The 21,220-nt window shown below is 35.0% G+C and overlaps 1 protein-coding gene across 4 annotated transcripts in view; it reads right to left on the bottom strand.

The window, feature by feature from the left end:
- The window catches only part of OSBPL1A (oxysterol binding protein like 1A), a 193,577-nt gene that overhangs the window by 139,269 nt on the left and 33,088 nt on the right, over positions 1-21,220 (bottom strand). For all 4 annotated transcript variants that reach the window (XM_006920023.3, XM_015595746.2, XM_015595744.2 and 1 more), the window contains 3 exons: positions 8,377-8,488; positions 3,975-4,060; positions 2,718-2,862 (listed from right to left, as the gene is read on the bottom strand). In XM_006920023.3, coding sequence (XP_006920085.1) covers positions 2,718-2,862; positions 3,975-4,060; positions 8,377-8,488 — 343 coding nt within the window. The remainder of the gene's footprint in view (positions 1-2,717; positions 2,863-3,974; positions 4,061-8,376; positions 8,489-21,220) is intronic.

The raw sequence follows: 21,220 nt of genomic DNA, 5'->3' as shown, positions 1-21,220 counted from the left end.
TAAAACATCTTCTACTTGGCCAAGGAGCCAGTCTTTCTGCCCTTAAATACGACAAAGTAGAAGGTAAGTAATACTGCCTCAGTTTTTTCCTTTCCTACTCAATCCTTAACCCCTAACCTAGGTTTTGCTCAACTGCCCAATGAAAACTGCTTTCAGAAAGGACCACTTAGCACTGTGTGACTGGTTTCCATAGCCTTTTCTTAACGTTTATTCCTCAGTCTAAGTTGCACATTACAATGAAAACGTCCTACTCCTTACTCTGTATTTTATCTCTTCCTTTGGCTTCCATGGACCTAGTATTTCCCTCATGTCTCCTGAGTGCTTCCTCTTCTCCATCCCTCAATTTCTCTTCCTTTATTCCATATATCTAAGAGATAAAGGAAAAGAATCTCTAGGTAAGAGTTTGAGCTAACTCCTGAAGTGAGACTAGGGTATACCAGGTCAGACAGAGAGAAGAGCATATGCAGGGTGAGGGCTGCATGGTTAACCAGAGAGCCTCAAATAGTTGGTATGTCTAGAGCTGCACTGTCCAATACGGTGACACTAATCATACTATTCAGTACTTGAAATGTAGCTAGTCCAAACTGAGATGTGCTGTTAAGTGTAAAATACACACCAGATTTCAAAGACAGCACGAAAAAGGAATGTAAAATCTCCCTGATAATACTTTTTATTGATTACGAGTTGACATGGTATTTTCAATATATTTAAATAAAATTTATTATTAAGATTCATTTCATCTGTTTCTTTTTCTTTTGTGAATGTGGCTACTAGAAAACTTGAAATTACATATGTGGCTCATTATATATCTACTGGATAGTGCCAGTCTAGAGCATAAGGGCCAGTCAAAGGAAGAGATTCTATCATTAATTTTCTTTCTTCTTTCTACTCCCATTGATGTCAATACAATTCAAGTACTAATTACTTCTCATCTAAGACCACTTCAGTGGTCCTACCAATCCCTCCCTAAAGTCATGGGCCTGTCACAACCTATGTTAGATACTTAACCATATTAACCTTTTTAAAGCACCTCATCCCTCCACTACTCACCTATTTCTTCTTCATGGTCTCCTGACTTTCCAAATTAAGGGGTAAACAGTCTGGCATTTCAAGGCTTTCCACTATACAAGCCTAATCTGCATTTATAGGATTACCTAATATTATTCCATTCATATACTTGGATGCGCAAAGCTGGGGCTGTCACCTAAAATCGACTTACATTTTTCATCTTACTGCCTTTGCTCATCATCTTCTCTCTGCTTGGAATGCCCTTTCTCAAATTTCTGTTGATCATTCTTACTAGATAATAATGGTATTGTTTATATTATTAAAGAGAAAACATACTGGGAGAGGGCTTTGTTAAAGATATCAACTGAAGTATTTAGAGATGATTTTTTTAAGTCCTACTAGGACTTCGGGGTCTATATCAAATATCTATTTCTTCATGAAGGTATTTCTAATTACTCAAACCTTCGATAAACGTGCAACATGTAGATGTCACGTACTATATACATTACTCTAGGTGCTGGGTAAACTAGACAGTGAAATATTAGCTCTGCCCTTAAGAGTTCAGTCTCATCGGAGACAGCTACATAAGCCAACAGTTACCATGGAGTATGATTTAGGCTACTATAGAGATGAACACAAGGTCCTCTGGGACTACTGACAAGTCCTAATCCAGGTTGGTGACAGGCAGAGGGAAGTATCCTAAAAAGTGATGTGTGAAGGCCCTAATGGGACATTCCTCTTTGGATATGCAAGACCCCTTCTGCAGCTTCTCTTCTGATTATTTAATTCCGTCATTGATACTATCATGCATGTACAGTTGATAGTCATTATCTGTAGATTCCATATTTGCAAATTCACCTATTGCTGAAATTTATTTATAACTCCAAAATCAATACTCATGGAAATTTCTCAGTCATTCCCAGGCATGCCCAAAGTGGAGAAACATTTGAGTCTTCTGGTGTACACATTCCTGGCTGAGGCAGAACAAGGTGATCTCTACCTTCTTGTTTCAGCTCTCATACTGTAAACAAATGTCCTCATCACAGTCTATCTAGTGACACATTTTTCACATTTCTGGCTTTTTATTTATAATTTTGCTGTTGAAACTAGCTGCCAAGCATACTGTGAAGTGTTGTCTAGTTCGTAAGCACAAGAAGGCTATGATGTGTCATACAGAGAATATCTGTTACATAAGCTTTGTTCAGACATAAGTTATAGAGCTGTTGGCAGTGAGCTCAGCATTAATGAATCAATAATATACATTAAATAAGGTGTGTAAACAGAAACGCACATAAAATGAGGTTATGTAATGATCACTAGGCAAAAATATTGTATCCAGGGACTTGCAGGAACCTAACTCTGTACTTCTCCTAGGAACAAGGGATCAATATTCACTAATTCAGTGTTCATGACAACTTTATAGAACATAAGTAATGCAAATAATGAGAACCAATTGTACTTTTCTTTCCCTTGAGGGTAGAAAGCTTAGTCATCATTACGGCCTCCTATGGAGGAGGCATCATTAAACATTTAGGTTTTAACTGGGAAGTAAATTAATAAGTTTATTAATGCCTTGACTTCAAAATTAAGTAAGAACCATACAGTTTAACTAAAGTTGGATAGTAAAATAAAACACTTAATTTTATATGGCACTGACTTCTTTTTATAACTTCAGAATGACCAACAATGGCTTTCACCAACATTCTTACCATTTTTGTTCTTCAGATTAGGGTCTGCTCCACTTTTCAGAAGCTTTAAGGCACATTGCTTATGAGCCCGGTAAGCTGCACAATGCAAGGGTGTATTTCCTAACTGATCCGAACAGTTAATATCAGGAGGATTGGGCCTGTTGAGCTAACAAGAAATGCAATGCAGAATTATATATAAAAGTTAGACTTTCTCCCATAAAACACATGAAGGTATAACAATATTCAGGTAAACCCTCATACTACAGAGCCTGACATACGGCTGGGCCCCTTGACATCTGGACTGGTAGTGGCTTCTTGCTCACTAAACCAGTCAACCCATGTTACTCCCCATGCTTTTCCTCGAGATGCCATAAAATCTCAGGTTCCACACTCCACTGACAACAGACACCACACAACACACCAGTGCTCCCTACCCACTCCACCCACATTAAGATTTCACTGAGATTGCTCATTCCTGCCAGTCTTGCAATTCACACTTGTGACAGTAAAATTACAATCAGTCAACCAGAGACAGTCACTCAAAAGAGTTAAAACCATAAATGTTAACTGTGTAAATGTTGGAAGTTCAACTGAATTCTTGTTCCCAACTCATTGCTTTAAAAACTTCTTTAGATAGGCTTCATTTCACAAAGTTAAAAAATGTTTTAGGCACTATATTTGGAATCCAAAGAGGCCTTTCAAATGAGCTGAAATAACTTTAAAGCAAATGGCAAAGCTTGTTGTGAATTTAGAACAAATTTAGAGTCTCATGTTTAATGAGACCATGCAGAAAATGGAAACTAGAAAGTAGGTCTCCTAAGAAAATAAATGAGTAAAGCTTTCAGTCTGTTCTAACATGATATAAATATTCCAAAATACTGTCTCTTCTCTTACTTTCTAGAAGCATAGATACCTTTCAGAAGTTATTGTACATCAAAATTAGAGAACCTTATTCCTTTATAGGATCCGATACATTATACTTTGATTTTATACTTTCAGTTTTCCTTATATTAAGTATGTGCCTTGAAAAATCAGATTCTTAATCCATCACGTTTTCAGTAGGGGGTGGAGATGTAAATCAGAAAGTCAGAGAAAAACATCATCATTTAAAATGTAGCCTGTATAAACTAATACCATGCTAAGTGTTTTTAGATATTTAAAGACTTTTCTTCTATTATTATGATCTCAAGTATTTTTGTACCACAATTCTACTAAATTATAAAGTTAACATTAAGCAAAAATTTTCCTAAAGTGTAAAGAAGTCATTTTTTTTTTTACCAGAGCTGTAAGTTCTGCTGTTTTGCCTTCCCTTGCTGCTGCTAAAAGTAATTCTTCAAGCTTTCTTTGTTGAGTCCTTTCTACAGCTGCAAAAGGAAAACACATATATGTTACTCTACTTCTGGTCAGGATCCTATTAGCAAATTCATTACAAAGGTGTATAACGAATAAGGTGATCATGGTGAGGAAAGCCACAGGTTTTGAATTGTAATTCAAATATAGTTAGACTATTGTTATTCTCATTGCCTTACATTTTAGATTACAGATTTCAACTTATTTCAGGTTTAGATGAATTCATGCTTTCAATTTAAGTATAATGTTAACATACCCATCACAAGTAATTATGAATTACTTTTCTATGCTGAAATACCATCACATACCTGCCTTGGAAAGGTAGATAAGTGAGGACAGAAGGCAGATAAGTGGGGAGAGAGGTTCATACCTTCCAGGACCTTAGAGTGTTAAAAGTAATAAGAAATAGCATTGGTAGACAGATGTACAAACCATATAAATGTATTTAGATTTACATATACTTATATACTTCCATGTAAGAATATATATCTCTTTAACAAATACTGTAGCACATACTATGTGCCAAGTGCTATTTAAAGCATTTTAAAAGTATTAAATCCTCATAACTACCCTATGAAGTAAGCGCTCCTATTATCCTGATTTTATAAGAAACTGAGACACCAAGTAGTTAAGGAACTTAACCAAAGTCATAGCCAAGTAGAAGGCATTTATTAAATAGTTAGTAATTACTATGCGCTGTTTTCCAGAAACAATGCATGCCATCACATTTCAACTACAAGGAATATATCTTTTGAATACAGAAACAGCTGACAAAGTTTAGCTTTGCCTTAAGAAATGACTAATATTACTACATACCATCATCTTCTACTCTCACGTTTTTATTTTCACACTCAGACCATCTCTCTACCTCGGAAAAAGGCGGCCGAGTCTCTACATAGGCTCTCAATGCCTTCTTCTTTTGCTGGGATTCATGCTCTTCAATATTCCCTCTCACTGGTTCTAAGGCTACTAGACTGTGAGTTCTTTGAGAATAGTTATGTCCTTATCCCTCTTGTACAGACCTCTACTACTGCATGTATTACTCAGAGTGTCATTCATTCCCTCAGTCATTCTTGAAGTCAGCTCTTACTCTCCTAAGGATCTAGGACATCTATGACGGTGCCTGACACAATGCATATTTGGCCAATATTTACTGAATAATCAAATTATGCTTAATAATGTTGGTTCTAGACTTTAGGGAAGTAAAGGGTACCCTAAGTTTCCTTCTAGATTGTCTAGACTCATAAATGAAGGAATACAGAGATTTAGAGTTGAAAATCCTGCATATGTTCCTGTTCTACATTCATTCAGGATACTGAAAAAAGACTTGATTCAGCCAATGAAAAACAAATATTTCAGTTTGGGGAGGTGAGGCTTCTCGAGTGCTGATGATGTTCTGTTCCTTGATGTGGGTGCCATTTACATGGATGTGTTCCATTTGCGAAAACAGCAAGATATACATTAAAGATGCACACTTTTATCCACGTATGTTATACCTCAATAAATGTTTTTAAAGCAAATATTCCATCCAAAAAATCATTTGTCCTATAAATTTTAAATTTAATATGACTACAGCCTAACTTTTACTATCTTTCTTTTCAATCAGAATCCACAGTTAGTAGAGATCACAGAGATTATGAAGGTTAACTCTATCCTGATGAGACACTTATATACAAGCACAGGTAGGTTAAATAACAATGCACTTGAAATGCAGGCAAGAACTGGGCAAATATACCTCACTGAGAACAGAAAATCAGCATTTTGCAATCTCTACAGTAATTAGTACTTCAGGCAAGAACTATTAACAAATGCTAAAGCCAGTGATTAAGAATTTATTGGTAAAAAAGGATATTTATATGGTCTCAACTTTTCTCCCCACAGATTAGTTATTGCAAAAAGGGGAAGGAACCTTTGCAGTGGACCACCAAAGGATCAGAATTAACAGCAATGGAACAAAATGACATCATCTACCTCCTATATGATATACTCATAAAGGATAAAACCTCACCTACACACTATTCCTGCCAAAAATGATCATCCTAAATATAATTATATGAAAAAAGAAAAACCCAAACTGAGGGGCATCCTATAAACAATTCTATAATTGCCATCCTCATCTAAAAGGTCAAGATCATGAAAGGCAAATCATAAGGAATTATTCCAGATAAAAGACGAAAGAGATGTGGTAATTAAATGCAATGTGGGATTCAGGATGGGATCTTGGTTTGAGGGGGAAAAAATGCAACAACAAAAAAAAAACCAACTGGCAAAACGTGAATATAAACTGTGTATTATACAATGTTATTATTACAGTAATGTGAAATTTCCTGAAATTGATATATTATGTAAGAAAATATCTTTGTTCTCAGGAGACACATGCTTAAGTATTTAGTGCTAAAGTATCACTATGCTTGCAAATTACTCCCAAACAGTTCAGCCAAAAAAAAAATTTTAAGTGAAAAATGACATTCATATATAAAAGTATAAACCACATGTGGCAAAATGTTAATGACTCGTGAAGTTAAGTGAAGGAGATATAAAGTTTTCATTGTACCATTCTTGAAACTTTCCCAGAAGCTGAAAATTTCTCAAAATAAAAAGCCAAATGATAAAAAGGAGGTATTCCTCTCCTGTGCCCGACTAGTAATCTATCCTCCCCCAAATACCTCAAATCATGGGAAACTCACTAAACCTTCCAAGATGACCCAAGCCATTATTACAATAATTCGACCCAAAGAGAATTCCCTGGCACTCCCTCCACTGGGACATCGACTGGCCCTGGTCTGACACAAAGAAGATTTTCCCTTCTTCAATAGCTCCTCAGATACCTGAGTATGATTTTGTTGTGTCTACTGATGTCTTTCTGGGATGAAACATTTCCTGTCTCTACATTCATTACCCTATGATACAGTTTCTGGTGCACCTGTGGTCTTGGTGGGCTGTGGATGTTCTCTCTGCAGTCTGACATGCTATCCACAAATGAAATTATATCTGGCTAAGGTGATCTCAAAGCATAATCACACAATTAAGTTTCTACTTCTATTTTCCTGGCTAGGACCATATCATGTGATAAATCATAGTGCTGTAAAGTCAACTAAGCCCTCATCTTTAGTGCAATTTGTGTTGGGGTGTGGGGCAGGGTTAGAGTATGTCTTTACAACTGGCCACATTAAGTGTCAACTTGTCAGGCTAACCTAACTTTCCAGTCTGTTGGGGGAGTACTTCAGTTCTGTGTTCTTATCTTGTTACAATTAAAATGACAGAACAAGATCAAAGTACCTCATCATCCGAATTACAATATATTAAAGGGCAGGGATCACTTCTAATATGTTCATTCTCCCCGAATTCACATAACACACAGCCTTATAGAATATGTTACGCGTTGATTTGTTTACTGAAGATGAGAGGGTTCATTTAAAATGCAAGAACAAGCTCAGAGTCTGATATAAAGATGTCAGCCAAGTATACATTATATTGGAGAAAAAGAAAGATTTTAGTTCTTAAGACCAACTGGAAAGTAATAAAAAGCAAGACCTTGGTTTTTATATAGATAAAAGTACTAAAGATTAAAAAATCAACATCCTTTAAATACAAAATTATCTTGCCCCTCTCTGAATTCCAAAGAAACACAGGATATGTGTAAAACCACCATTCTAATTCAATCTTTATTAATAAAATAGTAATTAGAAAAACCTCTCTTCTCTACCATAGAAATACTAGCAAAAGTCTGGCCTTTCAGAATATAATCCTAAAGCATGAAGGCCTCCCAATGTAAGCATCAAAATATTTTTGGTTTAAACTATTTTAGAGAAATCCCGCTAAGTTACCACAGATTCTTAGGTCGTAAGTAAAATTTAATCTTTGAAGTTCATAGCAATGAAGCTGATCCATCAAGAAATTACTATTCACTGTTGTTGTACCACAATGAAGTCCTGAGGATACTGGAGCCGGCCATTATCTTCCCCAACAGCAAGTGACTCCCGATAGCTGTGCCTCTTACAAGTTTTGTCCTGCACTTCTGTATTCCTCCATCACTGTGCCTCTGAAGCCTCTCACCCTTACTCTCTCATGTCTCTAGTTTCCTACTTTTAATTCTGTTGGAGATTTGATAACTTGCCATTATGTTGCACAAAGTAACAGTTTAAAAGCTGTGAGGAAACTCTCACACAGATAATTCTGTATCTAATCAATGACTCCCAAATCACATTATCTTTAGAGCGCATGTTCAGTGTCATCTACTTTGTCATCTTAGAAACCATTTCCTCTTATATTCTGGACCTTGCCTATAATTACAGTAAGTGCTATTTATGTTAAGATCCATAATATTTACCTTCAAGCATGCTTCTGATTTCTTTGTCATGAGTGACTTCTTTTGGTGTCTGTCCACTCCCATTAACAACAGTAGTATCAGCGTTATATTCTAAAAGCAGCATTACCAACTCCTGAAAAGGCAGAGAAATTACTTTAGCTATTATTAAACTAAGACTACTGTATTATAGCTTTTACAAATTATTCATTGTTACAGAGTTTCCACAACAGAAAAAAGTACGTGTAGGAACTTTTATATCGCATTGGGTTTTGTCTACAGTAAGTGAATACTAAGTAACTACAATAAGTTGAATACTACAATGCAACTAATTGTAATAATAGTTGATGATTGCCTAAACAATTGCCAGTCCATAATTAACACAGATAACTTTTATAATTGATTTTTTAAATAAATTATCTGGTTGCTTTACCAAATTGATTCATGTAACCGAACTAAATGTGTATGTTAACAAAGCCATTATATAAATTTCAGCAAATAGGACATTCACTTAATATTATTCCTCCAAACTTATAGAAGAAAATAACTTCCCCCAACATACCTAGATTTTTTAAGAATTTATACGTTTATAAGAAATAGAACATTATTTTCTAAAGTGATGTAGACTAATAAACTACACAACTATTAAAGGAATAGTTTATAATGAAGCAAACATCTCTTAAAGTCAATATTCAACAATGGAGAATAAAATATATAACTCATATTTACCCTAAGTGGTTAACTGTCCTAGGAATTTCAAACTAATTGGTAATGTGTACAAGTCCAGTAGCAGTGGTTCAGTTCAGTTATATAACTTAACAGGATAGTAGAAATGGAGAAGAATGCAGGTGATTTGCAGGAGAATATTAGAGATCTGATGCTTAATTTTACTGAGCTGTTACTACCAGCTCCTTCTGCTCTTTAGTTCTGCACTAATACAGGATGAAATACAGTGCTAGTCTCACTTCTAGGTTGGTGGTGCAATGATACATATGAAGTGATATCCTATGTCATTACATGTTATGTTTTCCCATGTGATTCATTTTTTCCTTTGGGCCATAAAATTTACTACATTGTTTTAAAAAATTTGAAGTAAAAAAATGCTTAAATAAAATCTAAAAAACACAGACATAAAGAAAACAAGAGACTGATTGTCCTATTCATTATATGACCACTATAAACATGTTGGTGTATTTCTTTCTAATCATTTTCCTATGCATAAATTTGATATTTTTTAAACATAATTTTATTTATATAATATAGCTGCTTATGTTATACGCCTTTCACTTAATACACCATGTTTTCCAGGATATTATATGGGATCTATAAACACACTTCATGACTGAATATTGTTCTATATAATGTACTACCATATTTTAAAAATAGAAAAATGGTTAAGAAGTCTAATATTTTAATAAAGTGTATTCTTATAAAATATCTTAGCATTCCCTATCATTTTAAAGGTAACATTTTGGGGGAAGTGTTTTCATACTTTATGTAAAGAGTTCATATTAGTAAAGTCGAACAATCCACAGAATGATAGAAAATACTTACAAATCATATATTTGATAAGGGAATTATATCCAGAATATATTTAAAAAATTTTTCTAACAATACCCCAAGAATATCCCAATTTAAAAATGGACAAAGATTAAAATAAACAATCAGAAAAGGAAATTAAGAATAAAATGCTTAGCAATAAACTTAACTGTGGAGACAAAGAACTTATACACTAAAACTACAAACAGGTGAAAGAATTTCATAAAGAAGAAGACATGTAGTGTTCATGGATGGGATGACTTAATATTGTTAAGATGTAAATACTAACCAAAGCAATCTACAAATTCAATGCAAATCTATCAAATCCCAGTAGCTTTTTTTTTTCCCAAAAATAAGTAATCCCATCCTAAAATCCATATATAATCTCAAGAGACCCTGAATAACCAAAACAGTACTGAAAAAAAAAAAAAGAACAAAATTGAAGATCTCACACCTCCTCATTTGAAAACTTACCTCAAAGCTACAGCAATCTAAACAGTGTGGTAATGGCATAAAACAGTCCAAAGGAATAGAGAGCCCAGAAATAAACTCTCACATTTATGATCAAATGATTTTTGACAAGGGTGCCAAGACCATTCAAACAAGAAAGGAGAGTCTTCTCAACAAATAGTGCCCGGAAAACTAGACATCCACATGCAAAAAAATAGAGTTGAACCCATACCTTATACCATACACAAAAGAATAACTCAAAACAGATCAAGGACCTAAATGTAAGACCTAATACAATAAAAATCTTAGAAGAAAACATAGGAAGAAAGCTTCACAACACTGGATTTAGCAATGATTTCTTGGATATGACACCAAAAGCATAGGTAAAAAAAGGAAAACTGGATTATATCAAAATTAAAAACTTTGTACATCAAGGGACACTATATCAAGAGTGAAAAGGCAATCCAGAAAATGGGGGACAATATTTGCAAATCTGATAAACAATTAATATCCAAAATATACAAAAACTCAATACAGCTCAAGTGCAGAAAAACAGAGAAGGAAGCACAATGCCTGGCTGGCTTCATTGGGTTCTGTGGCAGCATATTCCATACCTCAGGATAATGCTCTGATCCATGTGCTAAGACATGAGAAAGGCTGCCTGAATACTGGGCTCCTGTGTCAAAGGACCAACGAACAAGAAGAGTCACCACCATGGCAGAGGTAACTTGAACATCAAAAGAAAGTAGAACTAATCACAATAGGGACATGGAGGAATGTGTTTGGCATGCAGAAGATACACTTAGGTGTTTCTTGATATTCCCTCATCCTATTTTGACAGTGAATGGACAAGTGTAGCAACCCCAGGCTAAGAAAGGCAATGTACCAGGGTCTCAGACCTTTAGAGATATGGGCCTGAGTGACACCCACCAGATTAGCCATGCAGACCAGATGTGCTAGCCAAGGGGAGAGGGAATCTAGAATAGATAGCAGAGGTAGGAGGAAATGATTCAGGTGTGACCCCAAAAACAACTACAGCAACAAAAGCTACAGTCTGTCACACCAACTTTCCTCTTCTAAGTTTCTCCCAGGAGAAGAGGCCCTGGAACCCTGAAGGTGCTGCTCCCACAAATGTATCAAGAAGTCAGAGAGAAATAAAAGGCAAGCTGTGGTGAAAGCTGCGATGTGCTGCCCAGATTTCCCTTAGGAATAAAAAACTTATTACCCCAAATGCTGGGAGTACCAAGGAAGCAGCCTTTAGCTGTCAGCTATCTCCTTAGCTGAAGAAAGATACTGTCTTAGCTGAAGAAAGATGCCTCATGCAAAGTCATACCCACCTCACAGGGCAGCCAGTATCCACTGATCGGGGTCAAGCCCTGTCACCACAAATCAGATGAAGGATCATCTCTTCTGCAGAACTCCCCACAGCTGGCTGAGACCACCCTTGATGCTGAATGCATCACAGCGTGATTTCAGCCTCTGCCCACTCCTGTTGCCTCCCCTCCCTTCCACACCTTCCAGGTATGATCCTACAGCACTCCGATATACATGTTGCATCGTAATCTGTATCTCAGTCAACTTCCTGGGAAGCCCCATTTATAATAAATGGCAACTTTATACCTGTATTTCAGAATTGTCTTTTTCCATTAAATGAAACTACAGGTCTAGCTGTTTTGACAGTGCCTAACACACAGCAGGCATTCAATTTTAGTATATGTGCGAGCACAAATAGGCATTCAAAATAGATAAGCTTATATAAACCCCCTGATTATACACATCCTCTATATGTCAGGTGAGAGATACACAATTCCTGAGAAACAGAACATAGGAAGCATTTGTTTTAAATGTATTTTCAGCTCTACTAGAATATAGTAAGTCAAAATAAAGGTCAGTACCATAATCCTACTAATTACCATGTTGTTATATCCCTATTTTAAACTGATTACAAAAGATATAAAATAGAATTTGAACTACATTTGAAAAGTAAAGGAACTGTTAAATATATTTAAAATTCTGATATATGAATTTTTATTAAGAAACACTAGGGGTCGCTAATGTACCAAGAAAAGCCCAAAGGTCCCCCAAATTTGGGAGCTGTATTTTTATATATTCCAAGAATTTCACGTGCTCTATAATAAACCAAACCCCTATTCAACTCATCATTCTATTTATTAAATCACAGACTCTTGCTATCATAAGGTAATTTAAATTATCTTTATGGTAAAAGATTACATCAGAATAAAATAATTTGATTCCTTTCATGAGTACAATTAGAAATTAAAACTTTTTGCAAAATTCAATCATTTTGATATTGAGCACATGAAGTTTTAATGTTTCCTATGTGATGTAACCTTTTAGCTTCAGATAAATTTTATTTTCTAATACAAGAGATAACGTAATATATATGCTAATGTTCAAACTAAGGCCAATTTAGCACAGTCACATGTTCAAAGTTCAAGAAAATAGCAGAAACAGTCAAATAAGTGAAGAACCTAGCATATATAAATGAACTGATTTGATCTACGTAATTACAGAGATGGGCAAGAAGACCTGTACTCGTACAAAAAATAAAAAGAGCAAGATTAATGCAATCTAGTAATAAAGACATATACAACAACTATAATACAAGTAAGATGAATAAAAGTGCTGTAATTCACTTGGGAAATCTGGAAAAGCACAGCTTCTTTCTGCTGCAGTTAATCAAGAAATAATTTATGGAGACGGCATTTGAGCTGTACTTTCCAGAAGTGGTGGACTTAGGCCATGTGGAAATAGATGGCAAAGAACTTTCTTAGGTACATAGAAAAGAAATGCAGAGCCATAAAGGGAAACAGCAAGTGATTGGTCAAATTAAACTATTTGCAGCTCAAATATGAAACCTTGTAGAGTGAGGCACAGAAATTAATCCACTACCTTAATTTTTTTACTGTTTTACTGTATTTTATTCTCAGCATTAGTATGTCTCCATATCTGGTTCCCAAGTATCAAAATATGAACAAACATACTGGAATGGTGTAAAATGTACTAACTCAAACATGTTTAGCACATACTTATGGGGTTAAGAATTTATATAAAAATTAGTTAAATCTAGTCATCAGAATGAAAAGTGTGATTATATAATAAATTCATTCTTAATTCATGATAACTGCACATAAATCTTTCAATTATGGGTGTATAAAACCTTTCAGGATCATTTTGGACTATGGTCAATAATCAGAAAGATATACTGTATCATAGTTAATTTACTGGATCATTCAAATAATCAAAAAAAATTATCAGGAAAAAGGGTGAAGCAATTTTTGGCTATGGCAGAGTGAAGAGATCAGAGAACTGTCATACTAAAAAATGAGTTATAAAACTAGACAAACTTATAAAACTAATCATTTCATGGTAATGGATATCTACTAAAGACAAATTGAGAGGCATATTCAACAGAAACTAGAACTTTAAATATGAACATCAGGAGTCTTTAGCCTTCTAGTCACAGGCTATTCCCAGTCCCCCCTCCTTCCTCTCAGAAGTCTGACCAGGCCATGGCTGGCAGTGAAAACCAGTAATTTTGCTGCCAGAGAGAACTTACTTGATATGGAGCAAAAGGCCAGGAGGCACTAATAGTAAAAGTAGCTAATTCAGTAGGAAACAAATGGGACAGCTTACAGGTTTGATAACATGAGACTGCTTTCCCATTAAAATGTATTAGCTTTCTATTGCTGCTATAACAAATTAGCACAAACATGGCAGCTTAAAACAACACAAATTTATTTCAGAATTGGGTCTCACTGGGCTAGCAGCAAGGTGCTAGCAAATAATAAGGCAGGGCTGCATTCCTTTCGGGAGCTCTGGAGAATTCATTTCCTTGCTTTTTCCAGCTTCTAGAGGATGCCCACATTCCTTAGCTCATGGCCCCTTTCTCTCATTTTCCAAGCCAAAAACATGGTATCTCTCCAACCATTCTCTCACAGGCACATTTCCCTCTCTCTTTGCCTCATCTGCCTCCCTCTTACACTTTTAAGGATCTCCATGATTATGTTGGGCCTGAGTAGATAACCCAGCTTAATTTTCCTACCTTAAGGTCAGCTGATTAGCAACCTCAAGTCTATCTGCAACTTTAATTTCCCCCTTGCCATGTAACCTAACATATCCACAGGTTTCAGGGATTTGAATGGGCCATTATTATGCCCACGCACATAGGGCAAATGTCAAAACAGCCTGGCAATGAGAGAATCAGAAGACTAGGTAAGTTGCCCTCCCATTCCTGGTTGACTGGGAGACTCCACACATATGCAGGAGGAAGAAGAGGAGGCCCCAACAAAAGTAAAAGCAGAGGCAGAAGTGAGAAATGCCTGAATTCTGACAGCACTCTCCAAATCTAGACACGGACCCATAGGCAGAGGGCGGAAGCCTAATGGGATTGAGTATTCAAGCACAACCTCTACCCATACACTGGCTGACCACTAAGCTATGTAAATGCAGAGAACTATAGGAAACTGCCTTAGTCCATTTGGGATATAACAAAAACACCACAGATGGGCGGCTTAAAACATTTATTTCTCAGTTTTAGAGGTTGGGAAGTCCAAGTATCAAGACACAAGTAGATTCAATGTCTAATGAGATCCTTTTCCTGGTTCACAGATGACTGTCTTCTTGCTGTGTCCTCACATGACAGAAAGGGCGAGAGAGCTCTCTGGGGTCTCTTTTATAAGGGAATTAATCCCATTCATGAAGCCTCTACCACCATGACCTAACACCTCCCAAAGGCCCCATCTCCATCCAGATGCCATCACATGGGGAGTTAGGACTTCAACATACGAACTTTATGGAGATATAAACAATCCATAACAAAAATCATGTTAAACATTAAAACAATTTTAAAAAATGGTGGAGTTATCAGATTTCACAGATAAAAGCCAGACAAGTTAACAAGGGAAGAAAAACCTTAATAGGGAAAAATCAGAATTCAGAAAAATCAGAATTCAGAAATCAGAGTTGCTAAAATATGTTATAGAGAATGTCCAGTTTTCAATATAGTCATAAGCCACATAAGCCACGTTGATACTTCTGTCAACAAGGAACCACATATATGATGATGGTCCCATAAAATTATAAGAGACCTGAAAAATTCCTGTCACTTAGTGACTTAGCCATCCTAAGGTCATAGGGAGAATTACTGTTTTGTGCCAGTTTCGGCCTACCATAGAAAATAATGCTATCTGCCAGAAAGGCCTAGGGGCTTCACCTGGGCCCAGGTGAGCCTTCCCCAGACACCTCCCCTTTCTGAACAGTATTACAAACTGGACCAGCCCTTGAGGCTCTTATTACCACTGCAAGATGCTTTTCAACAATAACCATTAGGAAATTTTGAAAAAAAAAAAAAAAGAGTTTATCACTTACAAACCTGGGGGCATAGGATGTACACCAGGGAATAGGAGGCCAGGTTTTGGTAGGGCATGCAGAGAGGGAGGGAGGGAAGGAAAGATGGAAGAAGCGGGGAAGAGAGAGATTGATTGATTGATTCTGCTTTTATTGGGGTCAAGGGTGGAGCCTAGGGTTTCTAGCTCACCCTTTGTTAGTGAATTTAAAACAAAAGAGTAAGCATTTAAAAGATGAGAAGAGAAAAAACCAAGTAGCCCAAAAGATCAGGTATCAAATCAGTATCTCCCAAAACAAGAGAGCCTCAGTGTGGGGAGGTAGCCTGGCTGTTTATCTAGTTGAGTGGACATAGATATGTTTATTCCAGATAGCCTTCATTGAAGTGGATGCCTCTTTGAAATAAATGCCTGGGCAATCAAAACTTAAGCCAGGCACTTGCACTACAAAAAGAAACACCAACTGTCAGGGCTTATGCTACAAGTATTCCATGTGTTTGTGGTGATACTAGTATAAATGCACTTACTGCACTGCCAGTCCTATAACAGCAGTCACAATTACAGCAGTAGGCTACACATCTAGCTTTGTTTAAGTGCCCTCTCTGATATGTGCACAATGACCAAATCACCTAAATAACACATTTCTCGGAAAGTATTCCAGTCGTTAAGTAGCACATGACTGTAAAAACTTAGACATTCGAAGAAACAGGAATGTATGATGCATTGCCAGAAAAAAACAGGTAACAGAAACTTTCGGTGGGCCCATATGTTGAAGTTAACAGAGTGTGTACAAAGCTGCTGTTACAAATATGTTCAAAATGTTTAGCATTCAGAGGAATTAAAATAGTGCACGAAAGAATATTTGTATAACAGAAAAGAGCAGTAAAGGAGAAACAAAGGTACAAAAAGACTGAGACAGAAAATAAATATGAAATAGAAGACGTAAATCCAAAGTTATTAATATTTAAATAAGACTAAATACTAAATCAAAAGGCAGAAATTTTCAGACTAGATAAAACAACTGAATTATATACTATCGACAAAAGACAAATTAGTTTCAAAGACAAAAAATCTGAAAGTAAAAGGAAAGGAAAAAATATATAATACAACCAGTAATCATGAGAGAGAGATTGGTTATAATAATATAAAACAAAATAAACTTTATGACAAATATTACTGAAGCCAAAGAAAAACATTTCATAATAATAATTTAAAAAAAAAAAGGTCAGGCAACTAATTTTCAACATAGGTACCAAAAACATAAAATTGATAAAGAAAAGCCTCTTCAATAAATGGTATTCAGAAAATGGGAAAGCCACATGCGAAAGAATGAAATTAGACTGGAGAAGAATGAAACTAGACAGCTATCTGACACCACACACGAAAATTTATTCAAAATGGTTTAAAGACCTACATATTAAGACCTGAAACAAAATACATAGAAGAAAACATAGGTACTAAACTTATGGACCTTGGTCTTAGAGAGGATTTTATGAATTTGACCTCAAAGGCAAGGGAAGTAAAAGCAAAAATAAATGAATAGGACTGTATCAAACTAAAATACTTCTGGCACAGCAAAAGAAATCATCAACCAAAAAGGCAATGAATTGAATGGGGAAAAGTCCCTCTGATAAGGGGCTAATATCCAAAATACATAATGAACTCAGCAACAGAAAAAAAACAATCCAATTAAAAAATGGTTAGAGAACCTGAACAGACATTTCCTAAGACGAGAATACAAATGGCCAATACAAATGGCCAAATGGCCAACAGATGTACGAAAAGATGCTCAAATTCACTATCTATAAAGAAAATACAAATCAAAACCACAATGAGATACCATCTCACACCTGTCAGAATAGCTATTATTGATAAGAAATCAGTGTTAGAGAGGATGTGGAGAAAAAGGAACCCTCACACACTGCTGGTGGGAATGTAAATTGTTTACAGCCACTATAGAAAACAGTATGAAGATTCCTCAAAAAAATTAAGAATAAAGCTACCATATGATGCTGCAATCCCTCTTTCAGTATCTACCCATAAAATCTGAAAACATTTATTCATAAAGATATATATCCTTATGTTCATTGCAGCATTATTCACGTAGCCAAGACATGGAAACAATCTAAGTGTTTTTCAATGGATGACTGGATAAAGAAGTGGTATATAAATATACAATGAACTACTACTCGGCCATAAAAAAGGATGAAATATTGCCATTTGCAACAACATATATGGATCTTGAGAGTATCATGTCTACTAAAATAAGTCAGACAGAAAAGGACAAGAACCATATGATTTCACTCATATGTGGAATATAAAACAGAAAGCAACAAACGAACAAACAAAACAACTCATAGACACGGACAGTAGTATGGTAGTTATCAGAGGAGAAGGGGTTGGGGGAGGATAAAGAGGAGAAATGGGGACAAATATATGGTGACGAAAGGAGACTAGAATTGCACACTTGAAACTTATATATTGTTACTAACTAATGTTACCCAAATAAATTGCATTTAAAAAATATAAAAATAAATTTTAAAAGGTCAATACATCAGGAAGACATATCTCATATGCCTCGAATAATGACATTATAAATGGATATTTACCTAAGAGCCCCAAAATTCATGAAGCAAGACCTGAAGCAAAAGAACTTTTAAAGACACAATTCAAGAATTATAGTTGGACACTTCAATACCACACTCCCAGTATTTAGTAGATGAAACAAAATCAGTTAAGGATAAAAAAATTTAAACCGTCCTATCAACTAACTTAACCTAATACACATTTATAGAATACTCCACCCCACAAGAGCAAAATATACATCCTGTTCAAGCACTTACAGAACTTTCTCCGGGATAGATCAATGCTATACCATAAAATAATTCCTAATAAATTTTAAAAGAACTTAAAATATATTCTTTAATAAATAATTCAAATTCAGTTATCTGATCAATTTCAAGGGAAGTTAAATTAGAAATCAACAATAGAAAAAATTTTGAGAAATCCCCAAATATTTGGCCAATGTACACTTCTAAATAATCTATGGGTCAAAGAAATCACAAGGAAAATTTTAAAATATCTTAAAATAAAAACAGAAACCTATCAAAATTTATTATATGTAGCTAAGAGGATAATTATAGCTTTAAAAAATGCCTCTACTAAAAAAAAGCAAAAGACTCAAATCTATAACCTGTCTTTCAGAAACAACAAAAAAAATAGAAAGTTAAATTAAAAAAGTAAAAGAGAGAAAGAGTATAACCCAATGAAATAAACAGAAAAACAATAAAGAAAATCAATGAAACCAAATGCTGGTTCTTTGTCAACAAAATTGATAAATCTTTAGCCAAACAGCCAAGACCAAAAAATATATATATGTAAATTACCAAAAACAGGAATGAAACACGAGTCTATCATTACCAACACTGCAGATACAAAAAGAATTATAGGAGAATATTAACAACTTTACATCAACAAATTAACACAACTTAGGTAAAATTAAAAAATACCAAGACGAAATAACCAAAAGTAATCAGAAAGAAAAAGAAAATCTGAACAGATCTATATAAAATAATTAAGTTGATTTTAGTAATTTAAAATCTTCCCACACAGAAAGTCTAAGAATAGTTGGCCTCGCTGGTGAATTCTATAATATCTAAAGAAGAAATAATACCAGTCCTTCACAAACTATTGCAAAAAATAGAGGAAAGAACACTTCCCAACTCACTCTATGAAAGCAGTGTTTCCCTGTTACCAAAGCCAGAGAAATATATCTCAAGAAAACTACACAGTGATCTCTCTCATGAATAGAGAGAGATCTCTCATGAACACAAATCTTTAACAAAGGATTAGCAAACAGATCCAGCAACATATAAAAATTATTAACTAAAACACCAAGTAGGATATATACAGGAATGCGAGGTTGGTTTAACATCTCCAAATCAATTAATGATATATACCATATTAACAGACTGATGAAAATCACAAAATCATCTCAAAAGACAGAGAAAATTACTTGATGTCCATTCATAATAAAAACTCTCAACAAACTAGAAATAGAAGAAAACTTCCTCACTAAAAAAAAGAGCACCTAAGAGAAACTTATTACTAACATCATACTTACTGGTAAAAACAAACAAACAAAAACTTAGATGCTATGCCCCTAATATCAAAAAACAAGGCAAGGATTGCAGTTCTCACCATATTTATTCAAGAGTAAATAAAGTAAAACAAAGAGGGGAAAAAAGCATCCAGATTGGAACAGAAGAAATACATCTGTATTTGCAGATGATATCCTATGGAATCTATAAAAACCTAGTAGAACAAATAAGTTCAGCAAGGACACAAGATACAAGATGAACATTAAAAAAAAAAATCAATTGTCTTTCTATATAGTAGCAATAAGCAAGCAAAGGAAATTAAGAGAAAAAAATCCATTCAAAATAGCATCAAAAAGAATACAATGCATAGGAATAAATTTAATAAAACGAGTACAAAATCTGTATACTGAAAACTTCAAAACATTGCTGAGAGAAAAATAAGGAAAATCTAAATGGAATGGCATTTCACATTCATAGATTAGAGGACTCAATATTGTCAATATTGCATTTCTTCCCAAATCTATCTACAGACTTAAGAAAACACAATCTCTACCGAGATTCCAACAGGTATCTTTATAGAAATTGATGAGATAATAAAATTTATATGAAAAGAGACTTTTGACTGAAAATAGCCAAATATTTTTGAAAAGATTATAGTTTGAGAACTTGCACTACTCACCGTTAAAACTTAGTTATAAAGCTACTGTAATAAAGACAGCATAGTACTAGTATAGCAACAGACATATAGATTAAAGAGAATAGAAAAGTCCTGAAATAAACCCCTGTATTCATTTCCAACAAAGGTGCCAAGGCAATACAATAGGAAAAGAGTCTTTCCAACAAACAGTGAATTTTAAAACGGGTATATTCATACAATGGAATATCATTCAGCCATAAAAATGAACAAATTACCAATATACACTATGCCTTGGATGAACCTAAACATTATGCTAATTTAAAGAAGCCAGACACAAAAGTTTGTATAACTGCAGTTATTTAAAAAAAAAAAAATCTAGAAAAGGCAAATATCTAGAAATAGAAAGCAAATCAATGAGGCTTGGGCTAGAAGCAGGGAATGAATGAGAATAGGCACGAGGAAACTTTGAGGGCAGATGGAAATCTTCTGAAACTGGACTATGATGGTTGTACAACTGTAAATGCACCAAAAATCACTGAAATGTACACTCACAGCCTAAGTTTTATGCAATGTAAATTACTCCTCAATGAAATGTTTTTTTAAAAAGAACCAGGAGTTCCCCATCCTGTAGTATACAAGCAAAGACTGAATGAGCTCTTATCAGGGAAGCTAGAGTGGAAGTCTCCATGACCTTCACACTTGACCTCACTGTCCAATGTTGAGTTTGTGGCCTTTTGACCCTAAGTGCTGGTTTATATATGTTGGGGGCTTTTCCC

This window comes from Pteropus alecto, unplaced genomic scaffold, assembly GCF_000325575.1.
Source record: "Pteropus alecto unplaced genomic scaffold, ASM32557v1 scaffold146, whole genome shotgun sequence".
In the NCBI taxonomy this organism is placed as follows: Eukaryota; Metazoa; Chordata; class Mammalia; order Chiroptera; family Pteropodidae; genus Pteropus; species Pteropus alecto.
The sequence above is the reverse complement of the archived record's forward strand: the minus strand, read 5'-3'. Positions and strand labels throughout refer to the sequence as shown.